Source organism: Neolamprologus brichardi, chromosome 10, assembly GCF_056152115.1.
Source record: "Neolamprologus brichardi isolate AB-2024 chromosome 10, ASM5615211v1, whole genome shotgun sequence".
NCBI classification, from domain to species: Eukaryota; Metazoa; Chordata; class Actinopteri; order Cichliformes; family Cichlidae; genus Neolamprologus; species Neolamprologus brichardi.
In genome coordinates this window covers 12,148,465-12,168,650 of record NC_142113.1, presented here as the reverse complement: position 1 = coordinate 12,168,650, position 20,186 = coordinate 12,148,465, and the positions used below count along the sequence as shown (strand labels likewise).

Below are 20,186 nucleotides of genomic sequence, written 5' to 3'. Positions count from 1 at the left end.
CAGTCGTGGTTGTTGGTGCGGCTGTTGTGGTTGTTGCAGCTGCAGTCGTGGTATTCGGTGCGGCTGTCGTGGTTGTTGGAGCTGCAGTCGTGGTTGTTGGTGCGGATGTCGTGGTTGTTGGATCTGCAGTCGTGGTTGTTGGTGCGGATGTCGTGGTTGTTGGATCTGCAGTCGTGGTTGTTGGTGCGGCTGTTGTGGTTGTTGGAGCTGCAGTCGTGGTTGTTGGTGCGGCTGTCTTGGTTGTTGGTGCGGCTGTCGTGGTTGTTGGAGCTGCAGTCGTGGTTGTTGGAGCTGCCGTTTTTGTTGTTGGTGCGACTGTTGTGGTTGTTGGAGCTTCAGTCGTGGTTATTGGTGCGACTGTTGTGGTTGTTGGAGCTGTAGTTGTGGTTGATGGAGCTGCAGTCGTGGTTTTTGGAGCTGCAGTCGTGGTTGTTGGTGCGGCTTTCGTGGTTGTTGGTGCGGCTGTTGTTGTTGTTGGAGCTGCAGTCGTGGTTGTTGGAGCGGATGTTTCAGTTGTTGGAGCTGTAGTAGTGGTTGATGGAGCTGCAGTCGTGGTTGTTGGAGCTGCAGTCGTGGTTGTTGGAGCTGCAGTCCTGGTTGTTGGTGCGGCTGTCGTGGTTGTTGGTGCGGCTGTCGTGGTTGTTGGAGCTGCAGTCGTGGTTGTTGGTGCGGATGTTTCGGTTGTTGGAGCTGTAGTTGTGGTTGTTGGTGCGGCAGTCGTGGTTTTTGGAGCTGCAGTCGTGGTTGTTGGTGCGGCTGTCGTGGTTGTTGGTGCGGCTGTTGTGGTTGTTGGAGCTGCAGTCGTGGTTGTTGAAACGGATGTTTCGGTTGTTGGAGCTGTAGTTGTGGTTGATGGAGCTGCAGTCGTGGTTGTTGGAGCTGCAGTCGTGGTTGTTGGTGCGGCTGTTGTGGATGTTGGAGCTGCAGTCGTGGTTGTTGGAGCTGCAGTCGTGGTTGTTGGTGCGGCTGTCGTGGTTGTTGGAGCTTTAGTCGTGGTTGTTGGTTCGGCTGTTGTGGTTGTTGGAGCTGCAGTCGTGGTTGTTGGAGCTGCAGTCGTGGTTGTTGGTGCGGCTGTAGTGGTTGTTGGAGCTGCAGTCGTGGTTGTTGGTGCGGCTGTTGTGGTTGTTGGAGCTGCAGTCGTGGTTGTTGGTGCGGCTGTCGTGGTTTCTGGTGCGGCGGTTGTTGAGGTTGGAGCTGCAGTCGTGGTTGTTGGAGCTGCCGTTTTTGTTGTTGGTGCGACTGTTGTGGTTGTTGGAGCTGCAGTCGTGGTTGTTGGAGCGGATGTTGCGGTTGTTGGAGCTGCAGTCGTGGTTGTTGGTGCGGATGTTTCGGTTGTTGGAGCTGTAGTTCTGGTTGATGGAGCTGCAGTCGTGGTTTTTGGAGCTGCAGTCGTGGTTGTTGGTGCGGCTGTCGTGGTTGTTGGTGCGGCTGTTGTGGTTGTTGGAGCTGCAGTCGTGGTTGTTGGAGCTGCAGTCGTGGTTGTTGGTGCGGCTGTAGTGGTTGTTGGAGCTGCAGTCGTGGTTGTTGGTGCGGCTGTTGTGGTTGTTGGAGCTGCAGTCGTGGTTGTTGGAGCTGCAGTCGTGGTTGTTGGTGTCGATGTTTCGGTTGTTGGAGCTGTAGTTGTGGTTGATGGAGCTGCAGTCGTGGTTGTTGGTGCGGCTGTCGTGGTTGTTGGTGCGGCTGTTGTGGTTGTTGGAGCTGCAGTCGTGGTTGTTGGAGCTGCAGTCGTGGTTGTTGGTGCGGATGTTGCGGTTGTTTGAGCTGTAGTTGTGGTTGATGGAGCTGCAGTCGTGGTTTTTGGAGCTGCAGTCGTGGTTGTTGGTGCGGCTGTCGTGGTTGTTGGAGCTTTAGTCGTGGTTGTTGGTTCGGCTGTTGTGGTTGTTGGAGCTGCAGTCGTGGTTTTTGGAGCTGCAGTCGTGGTTGTTGGTGCGGCTGTCGTGGTTGTTGGAGCTTTAGTCGTGGTTGTTGGTTCGGCTGTTGTGGTTGTTGGAGCTGCAGTCGTGGTTGTTGGAGCTGCAGTCGTGGTTGTTGGTGCGGCTGTAGTGGTTGTTGGAGCTGCAGTCGTGGTTGTTGGTGCGGCTATTGTGGTTGTTGGAGCTGCAGTCGTGGTTGTTGGTGCGGCTGTCGTGGTTTCTGGTGCGGCGGTTGTTGAGGTTGGAGCTGCAGTCGTGGTTGTTGGAGCTGCCGTTTTTGTTGTTGGTGCGACTGTTGTGGTTGTTGGAGCTGCAGTCGTGGTTGTTGGAGCGGATGTTGCGGTTGTTGGAGCTGCAGTCCTGGTTGTTGGTGCGGCTGTCGTGGTTGTTGGTGCGACTGTTGTGGTTGTTGGAGCTGCAGTCGTGGTTGTTGGAGCGGATGTTGCGGTTGTTGGAGCTGTAGTTGTGGTTGATGGAGCTGCAGTCGTGGTTGTTGGAGCTGCAGTCCTGGTTGTTGGTGCGGCTGTCGTGGTTGTTGGTGCGGCTGTCGTGGTTGTTGGAGCTGCAGTCGTGGTTGTTGGTGCGGCTGTCGTGGTTGTTGGTGCGGCTGTTGTGGTTGTTGGAGCTGCAGTCGTGGTTGTTGGAGCGGATGTTTCGGTTGTTGGAGCTGTAGTTGTGGTTGATGGAGCTGCAGTCGTGGTTGTTGGAGCGGATGTTGCGGTTGTTGGAGCTGTAGTTGTGGTTGATGGAGCTGCAGTCGTGGTTGTTGGAGCTGCAGTCCTGGTTGTTGGTGCGGCTGTTGTGGATGTTGGAGCTGCAGTCGTGGTTGTTGGAGCGGATGTTTCGGTTGTTGGAGCTGTAGTTGTGGTTGATGGAGCTGCAGTCATGGTTGTTGGAGCTGCAGTCGTGGTTGTTGGTGCGGCTGTTGTGGTTGTTGGAGCTGCAGTCGTGGTTGTTGGTGCGGCTGTCGTGGTTTCTGGTGCGGCGGTTGTTGAGGTTGGAGCTGCAGTCGTGGTTGTTGGAGCTGCCGTTTTTGTTGTTGGTGCGACTGTTGTGGTTGTTGGAGCTGCAGTCGTGGTTGTTGGAGCGGATGTTGCGGTTGTTGGAGCTGCAGTCCTGGTTGTTGGTGCGGCTGTCGTGGTTGTTGGTGCGACTGTTGTGGTTGTTGGAGCTGCAGTCGTGGTTGTTGGAGCGGATGTTGCGGTTGTTGGAGCTGTAGTTGTGGTTGATGGAGCTGCAGTCGTGGTTGTTGGAGCTGCAGTCCTGGTTGTTGGTGCGGCTGTCGTGGTTGTTGGTGCGGCTGTCGTGGTTGTTGGAGCTGCAGTCGTGGTTGTTGGTGCGGCTGTCGTGGTTGTTGGTGCGGCTGTTGTGGTTTTTGGAGCTGCAGTCGTGGTTGTTGGAGCGGATGTTTCGGTTGTTGGAGCTGTAGTTGTGGTTGATGGAGCTGCAGTCGTGGTTGTTGGAGCGGATGTTGCGGTTGTTGGAGCTGTAGTTGTGGTTGATGGAGCTGCAGTCGTGGTTGTTGGAGCTGCAGTCCTGGTTGTTGGTGCGGCTGTTGTGGATGTTGGAGCTGCAGTCGTGGTTGTTGGAGCGGATGTTTCGGTTGTTGGAGCTGTAGTTGTGGTTGATGGAGCTGCAGTCATGGTTGTTGGAGCTGCAGTCGTGGTTGTTGGTGCGGCTGTCGTCGTTGTTGGTGCGGCTCTTGTGGTTGTTGGAGCTGCAGTCGTGGTTGTTGGTGCGGCTGTCGTGGTTGTTGGCGCGGCTGTTGTGGTTGTTGGAGCTGCAGTCGTCGTTGTTGGAGCTGCAGTCGTGGTTGTTGGTGCGGATGTTTCGGTTGTTGGAGCTGTAGTTGTGGTTGATGGAGCTGCAGTCGTGGTTGTTGGTGCGGCTGTCGTGGTTGTTGGTGCGGCTGTTGTGGTTGTTGGAGCTGCAGTCGTGGTTGTTGGAGCTGCAGTCGTGGTTGTTGGTGCGGATGTTTCGGTTGTTGGAGCTGTAGTTCTGGTTGATGGAGCTGCAGTCGTGGTTTTTGGAGCTGCAGTCGTGGTTGTTGGTGCGGCTGTCGTGGTTGTTGGTGCGGCTGTCGTGGTTGTTGGAGCTGCAGTCGTGGTTGTTGGAGCGGATGTTGCGGTTGTTGGAGCTATAGTCGTGGTTGATGGGGCTGCAGTCGTGGTTGTTGGAGCTGCAGTCGTGGTTGTTGGTGCGGCTGTCGTGGTTGTTGGAGCTGCAGTCGTGGTTGTTGGTGCGGCTGTCGTGGTTGTTGGAGCTGCAGTCGTGGTTGTTGGTGCGGCTGTCGTGGTTTCTGGTGCTGCAGTCGTGGTTGTTGGAGCTGCAGTCGTGGTTGTTGGTGCGGCTGTCGTGGTTTCTGGTGCGGCGATTGTTGATGTTGGAGCTGCAGTCGTGGTTGTTGGAGCTGCCGTTTTTGTTGTTGGTGCGACTGTTGTGGTTGTTGGAGCTGCAGTCGTGGTTGTTGGAGCGGATGTTGCGGTTGTTGGAGCTGTAGTTGTGGTTGATGGAGCTGCAGTCGTGGTTTTTGGAGCTGCAGTCGTGGTTGTTGGTGCGGCTGTCGTGGTTGTTGGTGCGGCTGTCGTGGTTGTTGGAGCTGCAGTCGTGGTTGTTGGAGCTGCAGTCGTGGTTGTTGGTGCGGCTGTTGTGGTTGTTGGAGCTGCAGTCGTGGTTGTTGGTGCGGCTGTCGTGGTTTCTGGTGCGGCGGTTGTTGATGTTGGAGCTGCAGTCGTGGTTGTTGGAGCTGCCGTTTTTGTTGTTGGTGCGACTGTTGTGGTTGTTGGAGCTGCAGTCGTGGTTGTTGGAGCGGATGTTGCGGTTGTTGGAGCTGCAGTCCTGGTTGTTGGTGCGGCTGTCGTGGTTGTTGGTGCGACTGTTGTGGTTGTTGGAGCTGCAGTCGTGGTTGTTGGAGCGGATGTTGCGGTTGTTGGAGCTGTAGTTGTGGTTGATGGAGCTGCAGTCGTGGTTGTTGGAGCTGCAGTCCTGGTCGTTGGTGCGGCTGTCGTGGTTGTTGGTGCGGCTGTTGTGGTTTTTGGAGCTGCAGTCGTGGTTGTTGGTGCGGCTGTCGTGGTTGTTGGTGCGGCTGTCGTGGTTGTTGGAGCTGCAGTCGTGGTTGTTGGAGCTGCAGTCGTGGTTGTTGGTGCGGCTGTTGTGGTTGTTGGAGCTGCAGTCGTGGTTGTTGGTGCGGCTGTCGTGGTTTCTGGTGCGGCGGTTGTTGATGTTGGAGCTGCAGTCGTGGTTTTTGGAGCTGCCGTTTTTGTTGTTGGTGCGACTGTTGTGGTTGTTGGAGCTGCAGTCGTGGTTGTTGGAGCGGATGTTGCGGTTCTTGGAGCTGCAGTCCTGGTTGTTGGTGCGGCTGTCGTGGTTGTTGGTGCGACTGTTGTGGTTGTTGGAGCTGCAGTCGTGGTTGTTGGAGCGGATATTGCGGTTGTTGGAGCTGTAGTTGTGGTTGATGGAGCTGCAGTCGTGGTTGTTGGAGCTGCAGTCCTGGTTGTTGGAGCGGATGTTTCGGTTTTTGGAGCTGCAGTCGTGGTTGATGGAGCTGCAGTCGTGGTTTTTGGAGCTGCAGTCGTGGTTGTTGGTGCGGCTGTCGTGGTTTTTGGTGCGGCTTTCGTTGTTGTTGGTGCGGCTGTTGTTGTTGTTGGAGCTGCAGTCGTGGTTGTTGGAGCGGATGTTTCGGTTGTTGGAGCTGTAGTTGTGGTTGATGGAGCTGCAGTCGTGGTTGTTGGAGCTGCAGTCGTAGTTGTTGGAGCTGCAGTCCTGGTTGTTGGTGCGGCTGTCGTGGTTGTTGGTGCGGCTGTCGTGGTTGTTGGAGCTGCAGTCGTGGTTGTTGGTGCGGCTGTCGTGGTTGTTGGTGCGGCTGTTGTGGTTGTTGGAGCTGCAGTCGTGGTTGTTGGAGCGGATGTTTCGGTTGTTGGAGCTGTAGTTGTGGTTGATGGAGCTGCAGTCGTGGTTGTTGGAGCGGATGTTGCGGTTGTTGGAGCTGTAGTTGTGGTTGATGGAGCTGCAGTCGTGGTTGTTGGAGCTGCAGTCCTGGTTGTTGGTGCGGCTGTTGTGGATGTTGGAGCTGCAGTCGTGGTTGTTGGAGCGGATGTTTCGGTTGTTGGAGCTGTAGTTGTGGTTGATGGAGCTGCAGTCATGGTTGTTGGAGCTGCAGTCGTGGTTGTTGGTGCGGCTGTCGTGGTTGTTGGTGCGGCTGTCGTGGTTGTTGGAGCTGCAGTCGTGGTTGTTGGAGCTGCAGTCGTGGTTGTTGGTGCGGATGTTTCGGTTGTTGGAGCTGTAGTTGTGGTTGATGGAGCTGCAGTCGTGGTTTTTGGAGCTGCAGTCGTGGTTGTTGGTGCGGCTGTCGTGGTTGTTGGTGCGGCTGTTGTGGTTGTTGGAGCTGCAGTCGTGGTTGTTGGAGCGGATGTTTCGGTTGTTGGAGCTGTAGTTGTGGTTGATGGAGCTGCAGTTGTGGTTGTTGGTGCGGCAGTCGTGGTTTTTGGAGCTGCAGTCGTGGTTGTTGGAGCTGCAGTCGTGGTTGTTGGAGCTGCAGTCGTGGTTGTTGGTGCGGCTGTCGTGGTTGTTGGAGCTTTAGTCGTGGTTGTTGGTTCGGCTGTTGTGGTTGTTGGAGCTGCAGTCGTGGTTGTTGGAGCTGCAGTCGTGGTTGTTGGTGCGGCTGTAGTGGTTGTTGGAGCTGCAGTCGTGGTTGTTGGAGCTGCAGTCGTGGTTGTTGGAGCTGCAGTCGTGGTTGTTGGTGCGGATGTTTCGGTTGTTGGAGCTGTAGTTCTGGTTGATGGAGCTGCAGTCGTGGTTTTTGGAGCTGCAGTCGTGGTTGTTGGTGCGGCTGTCGTGGTTGTTGGTGCGGCTGTTGTGGTTGTTGGAGCTGCAGTCGTGGTTGTTGGAGCGGATGTTGCGGTTGTTGGAGCTATAGTCGTGGTTGATGGGGCTGCAGTCGTGGTTGTTGGAGCTGCAGTCGTGGTTGTTGGTGCGGCTGTCGTGGTTGTTGGAGCTGCAGTCGTGGTTGTTAGTGCGGCTGTCGTGGTTGTTGGAGCTGCAGTCGTGGTTGTTGGTGCGGCTGTTGTGGTTGTTGGAGCTGCAGTCGTGGTTGTTGGAGCTGCAGTCGTGGTTGTTGGTGCGGCTGTCGTGGTTTCTGGTGCGGCGATTGTTGATGTTGGAGCTGCAGTCGTGGTTGTTGGAGCTGCCGTTTTTGTTGTTGGTGCGACTGTTGTGGTTGTTGGAGCTGCAGTCGTGGTTGTTGGAGCGGATGTTGCGGTTGTTGGAGCTGTAGTTGTGGTTGATGGAGCTGCAGTCGTGGTCGTTGGTGCGGCTGTCGTGGTTGTTGGTGCGGCTGTTGTGGTTGTTGGAGCTGCAGTCGTGGTTGATGGTGCGGCTGTCGTGGTTGTTGGTGCGGCTGTTGTGGTTGTTGGAGCTGCAGTCGTGGTTGTTGGAGCTGCAGTCGTGGTTGTTGGTGCGGATGTTGCGGTTGTTTGAGCTGTAGTTGTGGTTGATGGAGCTGCAGTCGTGGTTTTTGGAGCTGCAGTCGTGGTTGTTGGTGCGGCTTTCGTGGTTGTTGGTGCGGCTGTTGTTGTTGTTGGAGCTGCAGTCGTGGTTGTTGGAGCGGATGTTTCGGTTGTTGGAGCTGTAGTTGTGGTTGATGGAGCTGCAGTCGTGGTTGTTGAAGCTGCAGTCGTGGTTGTTGGAGCTGCAGTCCTGGTTGTTGGTGCGGCTGTCGTGGTTGTTGGTGCGGCTGTCGTGGTTGTTGGAGCTGCAGTCGTGGTTGTTGGTGCGGATGTTTCGGTTGTTGGAGTTGTAGTTGTGGTTGTTGGTGCGGCAGTCGTGGTTTTTGGAGCTGCAGTCGTGGTTGTTGGTGCGGCTGTCGTGGTTGTTGGTGCGGCTGTTGTGGTTGTTGGAGCTGCAGTCGTGGTTGTTCGAGCGGATGTTTCGGTTGTTGGAGCTGTAGTTGTGGTTGATGGAGCTGCAGTCGTGGTTGTTGGAGCTGCAGTCGTGGTTGTTGGTGCGGCTGTTGTGGATGTTGGAGCTGCAGTCGTGGTTGTTGGAGCTGCAGTCGTGGTTGTTGGTGCGGCTGTCGTGGTTGTTGGAGCTTTAGTCGTGGTTGTTGGTTCGGCTGTTGTGGTTGTTGGAGCTGCAGTCGTGGTTGTTGGAGCTGCAGTCGTGGTTGTTGGTGCGGCTGTAGTGGTTTTTGGAGCTGCAGTCGTGGTTGTTGGTGCGGCTGTTGTGGTTGTTGGAGCTGCAGTCGTGGTTGTTGGTGCGGCTGTCGTGGTTTCTGGTGCGGCGGTTGTTGATGTTGGAGCTGCAGTCGTGGTTGTTGGAGCTGCCGTTTTTGTTGTTGGTGCGACTGTTGTGGTTGTTGGAGCTGCAGTCGTGGTTGTTGGAGCGGATGTTGCGGTTGTTGGAGCTGTAGTTGTGGTTGATGGAGCTGCAGTCGTGGTTGTTGGAGCTGCAGTCCTGGTTGTTGGTGCGGCTGTCGTGGTTGTTGGTGCGGCTGTTGTGGTTGTTGGAGCTGCAGTCGTGGTTGTTCGAGCGGATGTTTCGGTTGTTGGAGCTGTAGTTGTGGTTGATGGAGCTGCAGTCGTGGTTGTTGGAGCTGCAGTCGTGGTTGTTGGTGCGGCTGTTGTGGATGTTGGAGCTGCAGTCGTGGTTGTTGGAGCTGCAGTCGTGGTTGTTGGTGCGGCTGTCGTGGTTTTTGGAGCTTTAGTCGTGGTTGTTGGTTCGGCTGTTGTGGTTGTTGGAGCTGCAGTCGTGGTTGTTGGAGCTGCAGTCGTGGTTGTTGGTGCGGCTGTAGTGGTTGTTGGAGCTGCAGTCGTGGTTGTTGGTGCGGCTGTTGTGGTTGTTGGAGCTGCAGTCGTGGTTGTTGGTGCGGCTGTCGTGGTTTCTGGTGCGGCGGTTGTTGAGGTTGGAGCTGCAGTCGTGGTTGTTGGAGCTGCCGTTTTTGTTGTTGGTGCGACTGTTGTGGTTGTTGGAGCTGCAGTCGTGGTTGTTGGAGCGGATGTTGCGGTTGTTGGAGCTGCAGTCGTGGTTGTTGGTGCGGATGTTTCGGTTGTTGGAGCTGTAGTTCTGGTTGATGGAGCTGCAGTCGTGGTTTTTGGAGCTGCAGTCGTGGTTGTTGGTGCGGCTGTCGTGGTTGTTGGTGCGGCTGTTGTGGTTGTTGGAGCTGCAGTCGTGGTTGTTGGAGCTGCAGTCGTGGTTGTTGGTGCGGCTGTAGTGGTTGTTGGAGCTGCAGTCGTGGTTGTTGGTGCGGCTGTTGTGGTTGTTGGAGCTGCAGTCGTGGTTGTTGGTGTCGATGTTTCGGTTGTTGGAGCTGCAGTCGTGGTTGTTGGTGCGGCTGTAGTGGTTGTTGGAGCTGCAGTCGTGGTTGTTGGTGCGGCTGTTGTGGTTGTTGGAGCTGCAGTCGTGGTTGTTGGAGCTGCAGTCGTGGTTGTTGGTGCGGATGTTTCGGTTGTTGGAGCTGTAGTTCTGGTTGATGGAGCTGCAGTCGTGGTTTTTGGAGCTGCAGTCGTGGTTGTTGGTGCGGCTGTCGTGGTTGTTGGTGCGGCTGTTGTGGTTGTTGGAGCTGCAGTCGTGGTTGTTGGAGCGGATGTTGCGGTTGTTGGAGCTATAGTCGTGGTTGATGGGGCTGCAGTCGTGGTTGTTGGAGCTGCAGTCGTGGTTGTTGGTGCGGCTGTCGTGGTTGTTGGAGCTGCAGTCGTGGTTGTTGGTGCGGCTGTCGTGGTTGTTGGAGCTGCAGTCGTGGTTGTTGGTGCGGCTGTTGTGGTTGTTGGAGCTGCAGTCATGGTTGTTGGAGCTGCAGTCGTGGTTGTTGGTGCGGCTGTCGTGGTTTCTGGTGCGGCGATTGTTGATGTTGGAGCTGCAGTCGTGGTTGTTGGAGCTGCCGTTTTTGTTGTTGGTGCGACTGTTGTGGTTGTTGGAGCTGCAGTCGTGGTTGTTGGAGCTGCAGTCGTGGTTGTTGGTGCGGCTGTCGTGGTTGTTGGTGCGGCTGTTGTGGTTGTTGGAGCTGCAGTCGTGGTTGTTGGAGCTGCAGTCGTGGTTGTTGGTGCGGCTGTAGTGGTTGTTGGAGCTGCAGTCGTGGTTGTTGGTGCGGCTGTTGTGGTTGTTGGAGCTGCAGTCGTGGTTGTTGGAGCTGCAGTCGTGGTTGTTGGTGTCGATGTTTCGGTTGTTGGAGCTGTAGTTGTGGTTGATGGAGCTGCAGTCGTGGTTGTTGGTGCGGCTGTCATGGTTGTTGGTGCGGCTGTTGTGGTTGTTGGAGCTGCAGTCGTGGTTGTTGGAGCTGCAGTCGTGGTTGTTGGTGCGGATGTTTCGGTTGTTGGAGCTGTAGTTCTGGTTGATGGAGCTGCAGTCGTGGTTTTTGGAGCTGCAGTCGTGGTTGTTGGTGCGGCTGTCGTGGTTGTTGGTGCGGCTGTTGTGGTTGTTGGAGCTGCAGTCGTGGTTGTTGGAGCGGATGTTGCGGTTGTTGGAGCTATAGTCGTGGTTGATGGGGCTGCAGTCGTGGTTGTTGGAGCTGCAGTCGTGGTTGTTGGTGCGGCTGTCGTGGTTGTTGGAGCTGCAGTCGTGGTTGTTGGTGCGGCTGTCGTGGTTGTTGGAGCTGCAGTCGTGGTTGTTGGTGCGGCTGTTGTGGTTGTTGGAGCTGCAGTCGTGGTTGTTGGAGCTGCAGTCGTGGTTGTTGGTGCGGCTGTCGTGGTTTCTGGTGCGGCGATTGTTGATGTTGGAGCTGCAGTCGTGGTTGTTGGAGCTGCCGTTTTTGTTGTTGGTGCGACTGTTGTGGTTGTTGGAGCTGCAGTCGTGGTTGTTGGAGCGGATGTTGCGGTTGTTGGAGCTGTAGTTGTGGTTGATGGAGCTGCAGTCGTGGTTTTTGGAGCTGCAGTCGTGGTTGTTGGTGCGGCTGTCGTGGTTGTTGGTGCGGCTGTCGTGGTTGTTGGAGCTGCAGTCGTGGTTGTTGGAGCTGCAGTCGTGGTTGTTGGTGCGGCTGTTGTGGTTGTTGGAGCTGCAGTCGTGGTTGTTGGTGCGGCTGTCGTGGTTTCTGGTGCGGCGGTTGTTGATGTTGGAGCTGCAGTCGTGGTTGTTGGAGCTGCCGTTTTTGTTGTTGGTGCGACTGTTGTGGTTGTTGGAGCTGCAGTCGTGGTTGTTGGAGCGGATGTTGCGGTTGTTGGAGCTGCAGTCCTGGTTGTTGGTGCGGCTGTCGTGGTTGTTGGTGCGACTGTTGTGGTTGTTGGAGCTGCAGTCGTGGTTGTTGGAGCGGATGTTGCGGTTGTTGGAGCTGTAGTTGTGGTTGATGGAGCTGCAGTCGTGGTTGTTGGAGCTGCAGTCCTGGTCGTTGGTGCGGCTGTCGTGGTTGTTGGTGCGGCTGTTGTGGTTGTTGGAGCTGCAGTCGTGGTTGTTGGAGCGGATGTTTCGGTTGTTGGAGCTGCAGTCGTGGTTGATGGAGCTGCAGTCGTGGTTTTTGGAGCTGCAGTCGTGGTTGTTGGTGCGGCTGTCGTGGTTGTTGGTGCGGCTGTCGTGGTTGTTGGAGCTGCAGTCGTGGTTGTTGGAGCTGCAGTCGTGGTTGTTGGTGCGGCTGTTGTGGTTGTTGGAGCTGCAGTCGTGGTTGTTGGTGCGGCTGTCGTGGTTTCTGGTGCGGCGGTTGTTGATGTTGGAGCTGCAGTCGTGGTTTTTGGAGCTGCCGTTTTTGTTGTTGGTGCGACTGTTGTGGTTGTTGGAGCTGCAGTCGTGGTTGTTGGAGCGGATGTTGCGGTTGTTGGAGCTGCAGTCCTGGTTGTTGGTGCGGCTGTCGTGGTTGTTGGTGCGACTGTTGTGGTTGTTGGAGCTGCAGTCGTGGTTGTTGGAGCGGATGTTGCGGTTGTTGGAGCTGTAGTTGTGGTTGATGGAGCTGCAGTCGTGGTTGTTGGAGCTGCAGTCCTGGTTTTTGGAGCGGATGTTTCGGTTGTTGGAGCTGCAGTCGTGGTTGATGGAGCTGCAGTCGTGGTTTTTGGAGCTGCAGTCGTGGTTGTTGGTGCGGCTGTCGTGGTTGTTGGTGCGGCTGTTGTGGTTGTTGGAGCTGCAGTCGTGGTTGTTGGAGCTGCAGTCGTGGTTGTTTGTGCGGATGTTGCGGTTGTTTGAGCTGTAGTTGTGGTTGATGGAGCTGCAGTCGTGGTTTTTGGAGCTGCAGTCGTGGTTGTTGGTGCGGCTTTCGTTGTTGTTGGTGCGGCTGTTGTTGTTGTTGGAGCTGCAGTCGTGGTTGTTGGAGCGGATGTTTCGGTTGTTGGAGCTGTAGTTGTGGTTGATGGAGCTGCAGTCGTGGTTGTTGGAGCTGCAGTCGTAGTTGTTGGAGCTGCAGTCCTGGTTGTTGGTGCGGCTGTCGTGGTTGTTGGTGCGGCTGTCGTGGTTGTTGGAGCTGCAGTCGTGGTTGTTGGTGCGGATGTTTCGGTTGTTGGAGCTGTAGTTGTGGTTGTTGGTGCGGCAGTCGTGGTTTTTGGAGCTGCAGTCGTGGTTGTTGGTGCGGCTGTCGTGGTTGTTGGTGCGGCTGTTGTGGTTGTTGGAGCTGCAGTCGTGGTTGTTGGAGCGGATGTTTCGGTTGTTGGAGCTGTAGTTGTGGTTGATGGAGCTGCAGTCGTGGTTGTTGGTGCGGCTGTTGTGAATGTTGGAGCTGCAGTCGTGGTTGTTGGAGCTGCAGTCGTGGTTGTTGGTGCGGCTGTCGTGGTTGTTGGAGCTTTAGTCGTGGTTGTTGGTTCGGCTGTTGTGGTTGTTGGAGCTGCAGTCGTGGTTGTTGGAGCTGCAGTCGTGGTTGTTGGTGCGGCTGTAGTGGTTGTTGGAGCTGCAGTCGTGGTTGTTGGTGCGGCTGTTGTGGTTGTTGGAGCTGCAGTCGTGGTTGTTGGTGCGGCTGTCGTGGTTTCTGGTGCGGCGGTTGTTGATGTTGGAGCTGCAGTCGTGGTTGTTGGAGCTGCCGTTTTTGTTGTTGGTGCGACTGTTGTGGTTGTTGGAGCTGCAGTCGTGGTTGTTGGAGCGGATGTTGCGGTTGTTGGAGCTGTAGTTGTGGTTGATGGAGCTGCAGTCGTGGTTGTTGGAGCTGCAGTCCTGGTTGTTGGTGCGGCTGTCGTGGTTGTTGGTGCGGCTGTCGTGGTTGTTGGAGCTGCAGTCGTGGTTGTTGGTGCGGCTGTCGTGGTTGTTGGTGCGGCTGTTGTGGTTGTTGGAGCTGCAGTCGTGGTTGTTGGAGCGGATGTTTCGGTTGTTGGAGCTGTAGTTGTGGTTGATGGAGCTGCAGTCGTGGTTGTTGGAGCTGCAGTCCTGGTTGTTGGTGCGGATGTTTCGGTTGTTGGAGCTGTAGTTGTGGTTGTTGGTGCGGCAGTCGTGGTTTTTGGAGCTGCAGTCGTGGTTGTTGGTGCGGCTGTCGTGGTTGTTGGTGCGGCTGTTGTGGTTGTTGGAGCTGCAGTCGTGGTTGTTGGAGCGGATGTTTCGGTTGTTGGAGCTGTAGTTGTGGTTGATGGAGCTGCAGTCGTGGTTGTTGGAGCTGCAGTCGTGGTTGTTGGTGCGGCTGTTGTGGATGTTGGAGCTGCAGTCATGGTTGTTGGAGCTGCAGTCGTGGTTGTTGGTGCGGCTGTCGTGGTTGTTGGAGCTTTAGTCGTGGTTGTTGGTTCGGCTGTTGTGGTTGTTGGAGCTGCAGTCGTGGTTGTTGGAGCTGCAGTCGTGGTTGTTGGTGCGGCTGTAGTGGTTGTTGGAGCTGCAGTCGTGGTTGTTGGTGCGGCTGTTGTGGTTGTTGGAGCTGCAGTCGTGGTTGTTGGTGCGGCTGTCGTGGTTTCTGGTGCGGCGGTTGTTGATGTTGGAGCTGCAGTCGTGGTTGTTGGAGCTGCCGTTTTTGTTGTTGGTGCGACTGTTGTGGTTGTTGGAGCTGCAGTCGTGGTTGTTGGAGCGGATGTTGCGGTTGTTGGAGCTGTAGTTGTGGTTGATGGAGCTGCAGTCGTGGTTGTTGGAGCTGCAGTCCTGGTTGTTGGTGCGGCTGTCGTGGTTGTTGGTGCGGCTGTCGTGGTTGTTGGTGCGGCTGTTGTGGTTGTTGGAGCTGCAGTCGTGGTTGTTGGAGCGGATGTTTCGGTTGTTGGAGCTGTAGTTGTGGTTGATGGAGCTGCAGTCGTGGTTGTTGGAGCGGATGTTGCGGTTGTTGGAGCTGTAGTTGTGGTTGATGGAGCTGCAGTCGTGGTTGTTGGAGCTGCAGTCCTGGTTGTTGGTGCGGCTGTTGTGGTTGTTGGAGCTGCAGTCGTGGTTGTTGGAGCGGATGTTTCGGTTGTTGGAGCTGCAGTCGTGGTTGATGGAGCTGCAGTCGTGGTTGTTGGTGCGGCTGTCGTGGTTGTTGGTGCGGCTGTTGTGGTTGTTGGAGCTGCAGTCGTGGTTGTTGGAGCTGCAGTCGTGGTTGTTGGTGCGGATGTTTCGGTTGTTGGAGCTGTAGTTGTGGTTGATGGAGCTGCAGTCGTGGTTTTTGGAGCTGCAGTCGTGGTCGTTGGTGCGGCTGTCGTGGTTGTTGGTGCGGCTGTTGTGGTTGTTGGAGCTGCAGTCGTGGTTGTTGGAGCGGATGTTTCGGTTGTTGGAGCTGCAGTCGTGGTTGATGGAGCTGCAGTCGTGGTTTTTGGAGCTGCAGTCGTGGTTGTTGGTGCGGCTGTCGTGGTTGTTGGTGCGGCTGTTGTGGTTGTTGGAGCTGCAGTCGTGGTTGTTGGAGCTGCAGTCGTGGTTGTTGGTGCGGATGTTGCGGTTGTTTGAGCTGTAGTTGTGGTTGATGGAGCTGCAGTCGTGGTTTTTGGAGCTGCAGTCGTGGTTGTTGGTGCGGCTTTCGTGGTTGTTGGTGCGGCTGTTGTTGTTGTTGGAGCTGCAGTCGTGGTTGTTGGAGCGGATGTTTCGGTTGTTGGAGCTGTAGTTGTGGTTGATGGAGCTGCAGTCGTGGTTGTTGGAGCTGCAGTCGTGGTTGTTGGAGCTGCAGTCCTGGTTGTTGGTGCGGCTGTCGTGGTTGTTGGTGCGGCTGTCGTGGTTGTTGGAGCTGCAGTCGTGGTTGTTGGTGCGGATGTTTCGGTTGTTGGAGCTGTAGTTGTGGTTGTTGGTGCGGCAGTCGTGGTTTTTGGAGCTGCAGTCGTGGTTGTTGGTGCGGCTGTCGTGGTTGTTGGTGCGGCTGTTGTGGTTGTTGGAGCTGCAGTCGTGGTTGTTGGAGCGGATGTTTCGGTTGTTGGAGCTGTAGTTGTGGTTGATGGAGCTGCAGTCGTGGTTGTTGGAGCTGCAGTCGTGGTTGTTGGTGCGGCTGTTGTGGATGTTGGAGCTGCAGTCGTGGTTGTTGGAGCTGCAGTCGTGGTTGTTGGTGCGGCTGTCGTGGTTGTTGGAGCTTTAGTCGTGGTTGTTGGTTCGGCTGTTGTGGTTGTTGGAGCTGCAGTCGTGGTTGTTGGAGCTGCAGTCGTGGTTGTTGGTGCGGCTGTAGTGGTTGTTGGAGCTGCAGTCGTGGTTGTTGGTGCGGCTGTTGTGGTTGTTGGAGCTGCAGTCGTGGTTGTTGGTGCGGCTGTCGTGGTTTCTGGTGCGGCGGTTGTTGATGTTGGAGCTGCAGTCGTGGTTGTTGGAGCTGCCGTTTTTGTTGTTGGTGCGACTGTTGTGGTTGTTGGAGCTGCAGTCGTGGTTGTTGGAGCGGATGTTGCGGTTGTTGGAGCTGTAGTTGTGGTTGATGGAGCTGCAGTCGTGGTTGTTGGAGCTGCAGTCCTGGTTGTTGGTGCGGCTGTCGTGGTTGTTGGTGCGGCTGTCGTGGTTGTTGGAGCTGCAGTCGTGGTTGTTGGTGCGGCTGTCGTGGTTGTTGGTGCGGCTGTTGTGGTTGTTGGAGCTGCAGTCGTGGTTGTTGGAGCGGATGTTTCGGTTGTTGGAGCTGTAGTTGTGGTTGATGGAGCTGCAGTCGTGGTTGTTGGAGCGGATGTTGCGGTTGTTGGAGCTGTAGTTGTGGTTGATGGAGCTGCAGTCGTGGTTGTTGGAGCTGCAGTCCTGGTTGTTGGTGCGGCTGTTGTGGTTGTTGGAGCTGCAGTCGTGGTTGTTGGAGCGGATGTTTCGGTTGTTGGAGCTGCAGTCGTGGTTGATGGAGCTGCAGTCGTGGTTGTTGGAGCTGCAGTCGTGGTTGTTGGTGCGGCTGTCGTGGTTGTTGGTGCGGCTGTTGTGGTTGTTGGAGCTGCAGTCGTGGTTGTTGGAGCGGATGTTTCGGTTGTTGGAGCTGTAGTTGTGGTTGATGGAGCTGCAGTCGTGGTTGTTGGAGCGGATGTTGCGGTTGTTGGAGCTGTAGTTGTGGTTGATGGAGCTGCAGTCGTGGTTGTTGGAGCTGCAGTCCTGGTTGTTGGTGCGGCTGTTGTGGTTGTTGGAGCTGCAGTCCTGGTTGTTGGAGCGGATGTTTCGGTTGTTGGAGCTGCAGTCGTGGTTGATGGAGCTGCAGTCGTGGTTGTTGGAGCTGCAGTCGTGGTTGTTGGTGCGGCTGTCGTGGTTGTTGGTGCGGCTGTTGTGGTTGTTGGAGCTGCAGTCGTGGTTGTTGGAGCTGCAGTCGTGGTTGTTGGTGCGGATGTTGCGGTTGTTGGAGCTGTAGTTGTGGTTGATGGAGCTGCAGTCGTGGTTTTTGGAGCTGCAGTCGTGGTCGTTGGTGCGGCTGTCGTGGTTGTTGGTGCGGCTGTTGTGGTTGTTGGAGCTGCAGTCGTGGTTGTTGGAGCGGATGTTTCGGTTGTTGGAGCTGCAGTCGTGGTTGTTGGTGCGGCTGTCGTGGTTGTTGGTGCGGCTGTTGTGGTTGTTGGAGCTGCAGTCGTGGTTGTTGGAGCGGATGTTGCGGTTGTTGGAGCTATAGTCGTGGTTGATGGGGCTGCAGTCGTGGTTTTTGGAGCTGCAGTCGTGGTTGTTGGTGCGGCTGTCGTGGTTGTTGGTGCGGCTGTTGCGGTTGTTGGAGCTGCAGTCGTGGTTGTTGGAGCTGCAGTCGTGGTTGTTGGTGCGGATGTTGCGGTTGTTTGAGCTGTAGTTGTGGTTGATGGAGCTGCAGTCGTGGTTTTTGGAGCTGCAGTCGTGGTTGTTGGTGCGGCTTTCGTGGTTGTTGGTGCGGCTGTTGTTGTTGTTGGAGCTGCAGTCGTGGTTGTTGGAGCGGATGTTTCGGTTGTTGGAGCTGTAGTTGTGGTTGTTGGTGCGGCTGTCGTGGTTGTTGGTGCGGCTGTCGTGGTTGTTGGAGCTGCAGTCGTGGTTGTTGGTGCGGATGTTTCGGTTGTTGGAGCTGTAGTTGTGGTTGTTGGTGCGGCAGTCGTGGTTTTTGGAGCTGCAGTCGTGGTTGTTGGTGCGGCTGTCGTGGTTGTTGGTGCGGCTGTTGTGGTTGTTGGAGCTGCAGTCGTGGTTGTTGGAGCGGATGTTTCGGTTGTTGGAGCTGTAGTTGTGGTTGATGGAGCTGCAGTCGTGGTTGTTGGAGCTGCAGTCGTGGTTGTTGGTGCGGCTGTTGTGGATGTTGGAGCTGCAGTCGTGGTTGTTGGAGCTGCAGTCGTGGTTGTTTGTGCGGCTGTCGTGGTTGTTGGAGCTTTAGTCGTGGTTGTTGGTGCGGCTGTTGTGGTTGTTGGAGCTGCAGTCGTGGTTGTTGGTGCGGCTGTCGTGGTTTCTTGTGCGGCGGTTGTTGATGTTGGAGCTGCAGTCGTGGTTGTTGGAGCTGCCGTTTTTGTTGTTGGTGCGACTGTTGTGGTTGTTGGAGCTGCAGTCGTGGTTGTTGGAGCGGATGTTGCGGTTGTTGGAGCTGTAGTTGTGGTTGATGGAGCTGCAGTCGTGGTTGTTGGAGCTGCAGTCCTGGTTGTTGGTGCGGCTGTCGTGGTTGTTGGTGCGGCTGTCGTGGTTGTTGGAGCTGCAGTCGTGGTTGTTGGTGCGGCTGTCGTGGTTGTTGGTGCGACTGTTGTGGTTGTTGGAGCTGCAGTCGTGGTTGTTGGAGCGGATGTTTCGGTTGTTGGAGCTGTAGTTGTGGTTGATGGAGCTGCAGTCGTGGTTGTTGGAGCTGCAGTCGTGGTTGTTGGTGCGGATGTTGCGGTTGTTTGAGCTGTAGTTGTGGTTGATGGAGCTGCAGTCGTGGTTTTTGGAGCTGCAGTCGTGGTTGTTGGTGCGGCTTTCGTGGTTGTTGGTGCGGCTGTTGTTGTTGTTGGAGCTGCAGTCGTGGTTGTTGGAGCGGATGTTTCGGTTGTTGGAGCTGTAGTTGTGGTTGATGGAGCTGCAGTCGTGGTTGTTGGAGCTGCAGTCGTGGTTGTTGGAGCTGCAGTCCTGGTTGTTGGTGCGGATGTTTCGGTTGTTGGAGCTGTAGTTGTGGTTGTTGGTGCGGCAGTCGTGGTTTTTGGAGCGGATGTTTCGGTTGTTTGAGCTGTAGTTGTGGTTGATGGAGCTGCAGTCGTTGTTGTTGGAGCTGCCGTCGTGGTTGTTGGTGCGGCTGTCGTGGTTGTTGGAGCTTTAGTCGTGGTTGTTGGTTCGGCTGTAGTGGTTGTTGGAGCTGCAGTCGTGGTTGTTGGTGCGGCTGTTGTGGTTGTTGGAGCTGCAGTCGTGGTTGTTGGTGCGGCTGTCGTGGTTTCTGGTGCGGCGGTTGTTGATGTTGGAGCTGCAGTCGTGGTTGTTGGAGCTGCCGTTTTTGTTGTTGGTCCTGGAGCTGCAGTCGTGGTTGTTGGTGCGGCTGTTGTTGGAGCTGCAGTCGTGGTTGTTGGTGCGGATGTTGCGGTTGTTTGAGCTGTAGTTGTGGTTGATGGAGCTGCAGTCGTGGTTTTTGGAGCTGCAGTCGTGGTTGTTGGTGCGGCTTTCGTGGTTGTTGGTGCGGCTGTTGTTGTTGTTGGAGCTGCAGTCGTGGTTGTTGGAGCGGATGTTTCGGTTGTTGGAGCTGTAGTTGTGGTTGATGGAGCTGCAGTCGTGGTTGTTGGAGCTGCAGTCGTGGTTGTTGGAGCTGCAGTCCTGGTTGTTGGTGCGGATGTTTCGGTTGTTGGAGCTGTAGTTGTGGTTGTTGGTGCGGCAGTCGTGGTTGTTGGAGCTGCAGTCGTGGTTGTTGGAGCGGATGTTGCGGTTGTTGGAGCTGTAGTTGTGGTTGTTGGTGCGGCTGTCGTGGTTGTTGGTTCGGCTGTTGTGGTTGTTGGAGCTGCAGTCGTGGTTGTTGGAGCTGCAGTCGTGGTTGTTGGTGCGGATGTTTCGGTTGTTGGAGCTGTAGTTGTGGTTGATGGAGCTGCAGTCGTGGTTTTTGGAGCTGCAGTCGTGGTTTTTGGAGCTGCAGTCGTGGTTGTTGGTGCGGCTTTCGTGGTTGTTGGTGCGGCTGTTGTTGTTGTTGGAGCTGCAGTCGTGGTTGTTGGAGCGGATGTTTCGGTTGTTGGAGCTGCAGTCGTGGTTTTTGGAGCTGCAGTCGTGGTCGTTGGTGCGGCTGTCGTGGTTGTTGGTGCGGCTGTTGTGGTTGTTGGAGCTGCAGTCGTGGTTGTTGGAGCGGATGTTTCGGTTGTTGGAGCTGCAGTCGTGGTTGATGGAGCTGCAGTCGTGGTTTTTGGAGCTGCAGTCGTGGTTGTTGGTGCGGCTGTCGTGGTTGTTGGAGCTTTAGTCGTGGTTGTTGGTTCGGCTGTTGTGGTTGTTGGAGCTGCAGTCGTGGTTGTTGGAGCTGCAGTCGTGGTTGTTGGTGCGGCTGTAGTGGTTGTTGGAGCTGCAGTCGTGGTTGTTGGTGCGGCTGTCGTGGTTTCTGGTGCGGCGGTTGTTGATGTTGGAGCTGCAGTCGTGGTTGTTGGAGCTGCCGTTTTTGTTGTTGGTGCGACTGTTGTGGTTGATGGAGCTGCAGTCGTGGTTTTTGGAGCTGCAGTCGTGGTTGTTGGTGCGGTTGTTGTGGTTGTTGGAGCTGCAGTCGTGTTTGTTGGTGCGGCTGTCGTGGTTTCTGGTGCGGCGGTTGTTGATGTTGGAGCTGCAGTCGTGGTTGTTGGAGCTGCAGTCGTGGTTGTTGGTTCGGCTGTCGTGGTTTCAGGTGCGGCGATTGTTGATGTTGGAGCTGCAGTCGTGGTTGTTGGAGCTGCCGTTTTTGTTGTTGGTGCGACTGTTGTGGTTGTTGGAGCTGCACTCGTGGTTGTTGGAGCGGATGTTGTGGTTGTTGGAGCTGTAGTTGTGGTTGATGGAGCTGCAGTCGTGGTTTTTGGAGCTGCAGTCGTGGTTGTTGGTGCGGCTGTCGTGGTTGTTGGTGCGGCTGTTGTGGTTGTTGGAGCTGCAGTCGTGGTTGTTGGAGCGGATGTTTCGGTTGTTGGAGCTGTAGTTGTGGTTGATGGAGCTGCAGTCGTGGTTTTTGGAGCTGCAGTC

At 55.7% G+C, this 20,186-nt stretch overlaps 1 protein-coding gene across 1 annotated transcript in view; it reads right to left on the bottom strand.

The window, feature by feature from the left end:
• The window catches only part of LOC148100858 (uncharacterized), a 77,194-nt gene that overhangs the window by 16,208 nt on the left and 40,800 nt on the right, over positions 1 to 20,186 (bottom strand). The window contains exons 6-8 of the mRNA XM_087846961.1: positions 16,703 to 16,755; positions 15,800 to 16,608; positions 14,930 to 15,475 (exon numbers count right to left, since the gene is read on the bottom strand). Of these exons, the coding sequence (XP_087703087.1) occupies positions 14,930 to 15,475; positions 15,800 to 16,608; positions 16,703 to 16,755 (1,408 nt within the window). The remainder of the gene's footprint in view (positions 1 to 14,929; positions 15,476 to 15,799; positions 16,609 to 16,702; positions 16,756 to 20,186) is intronic.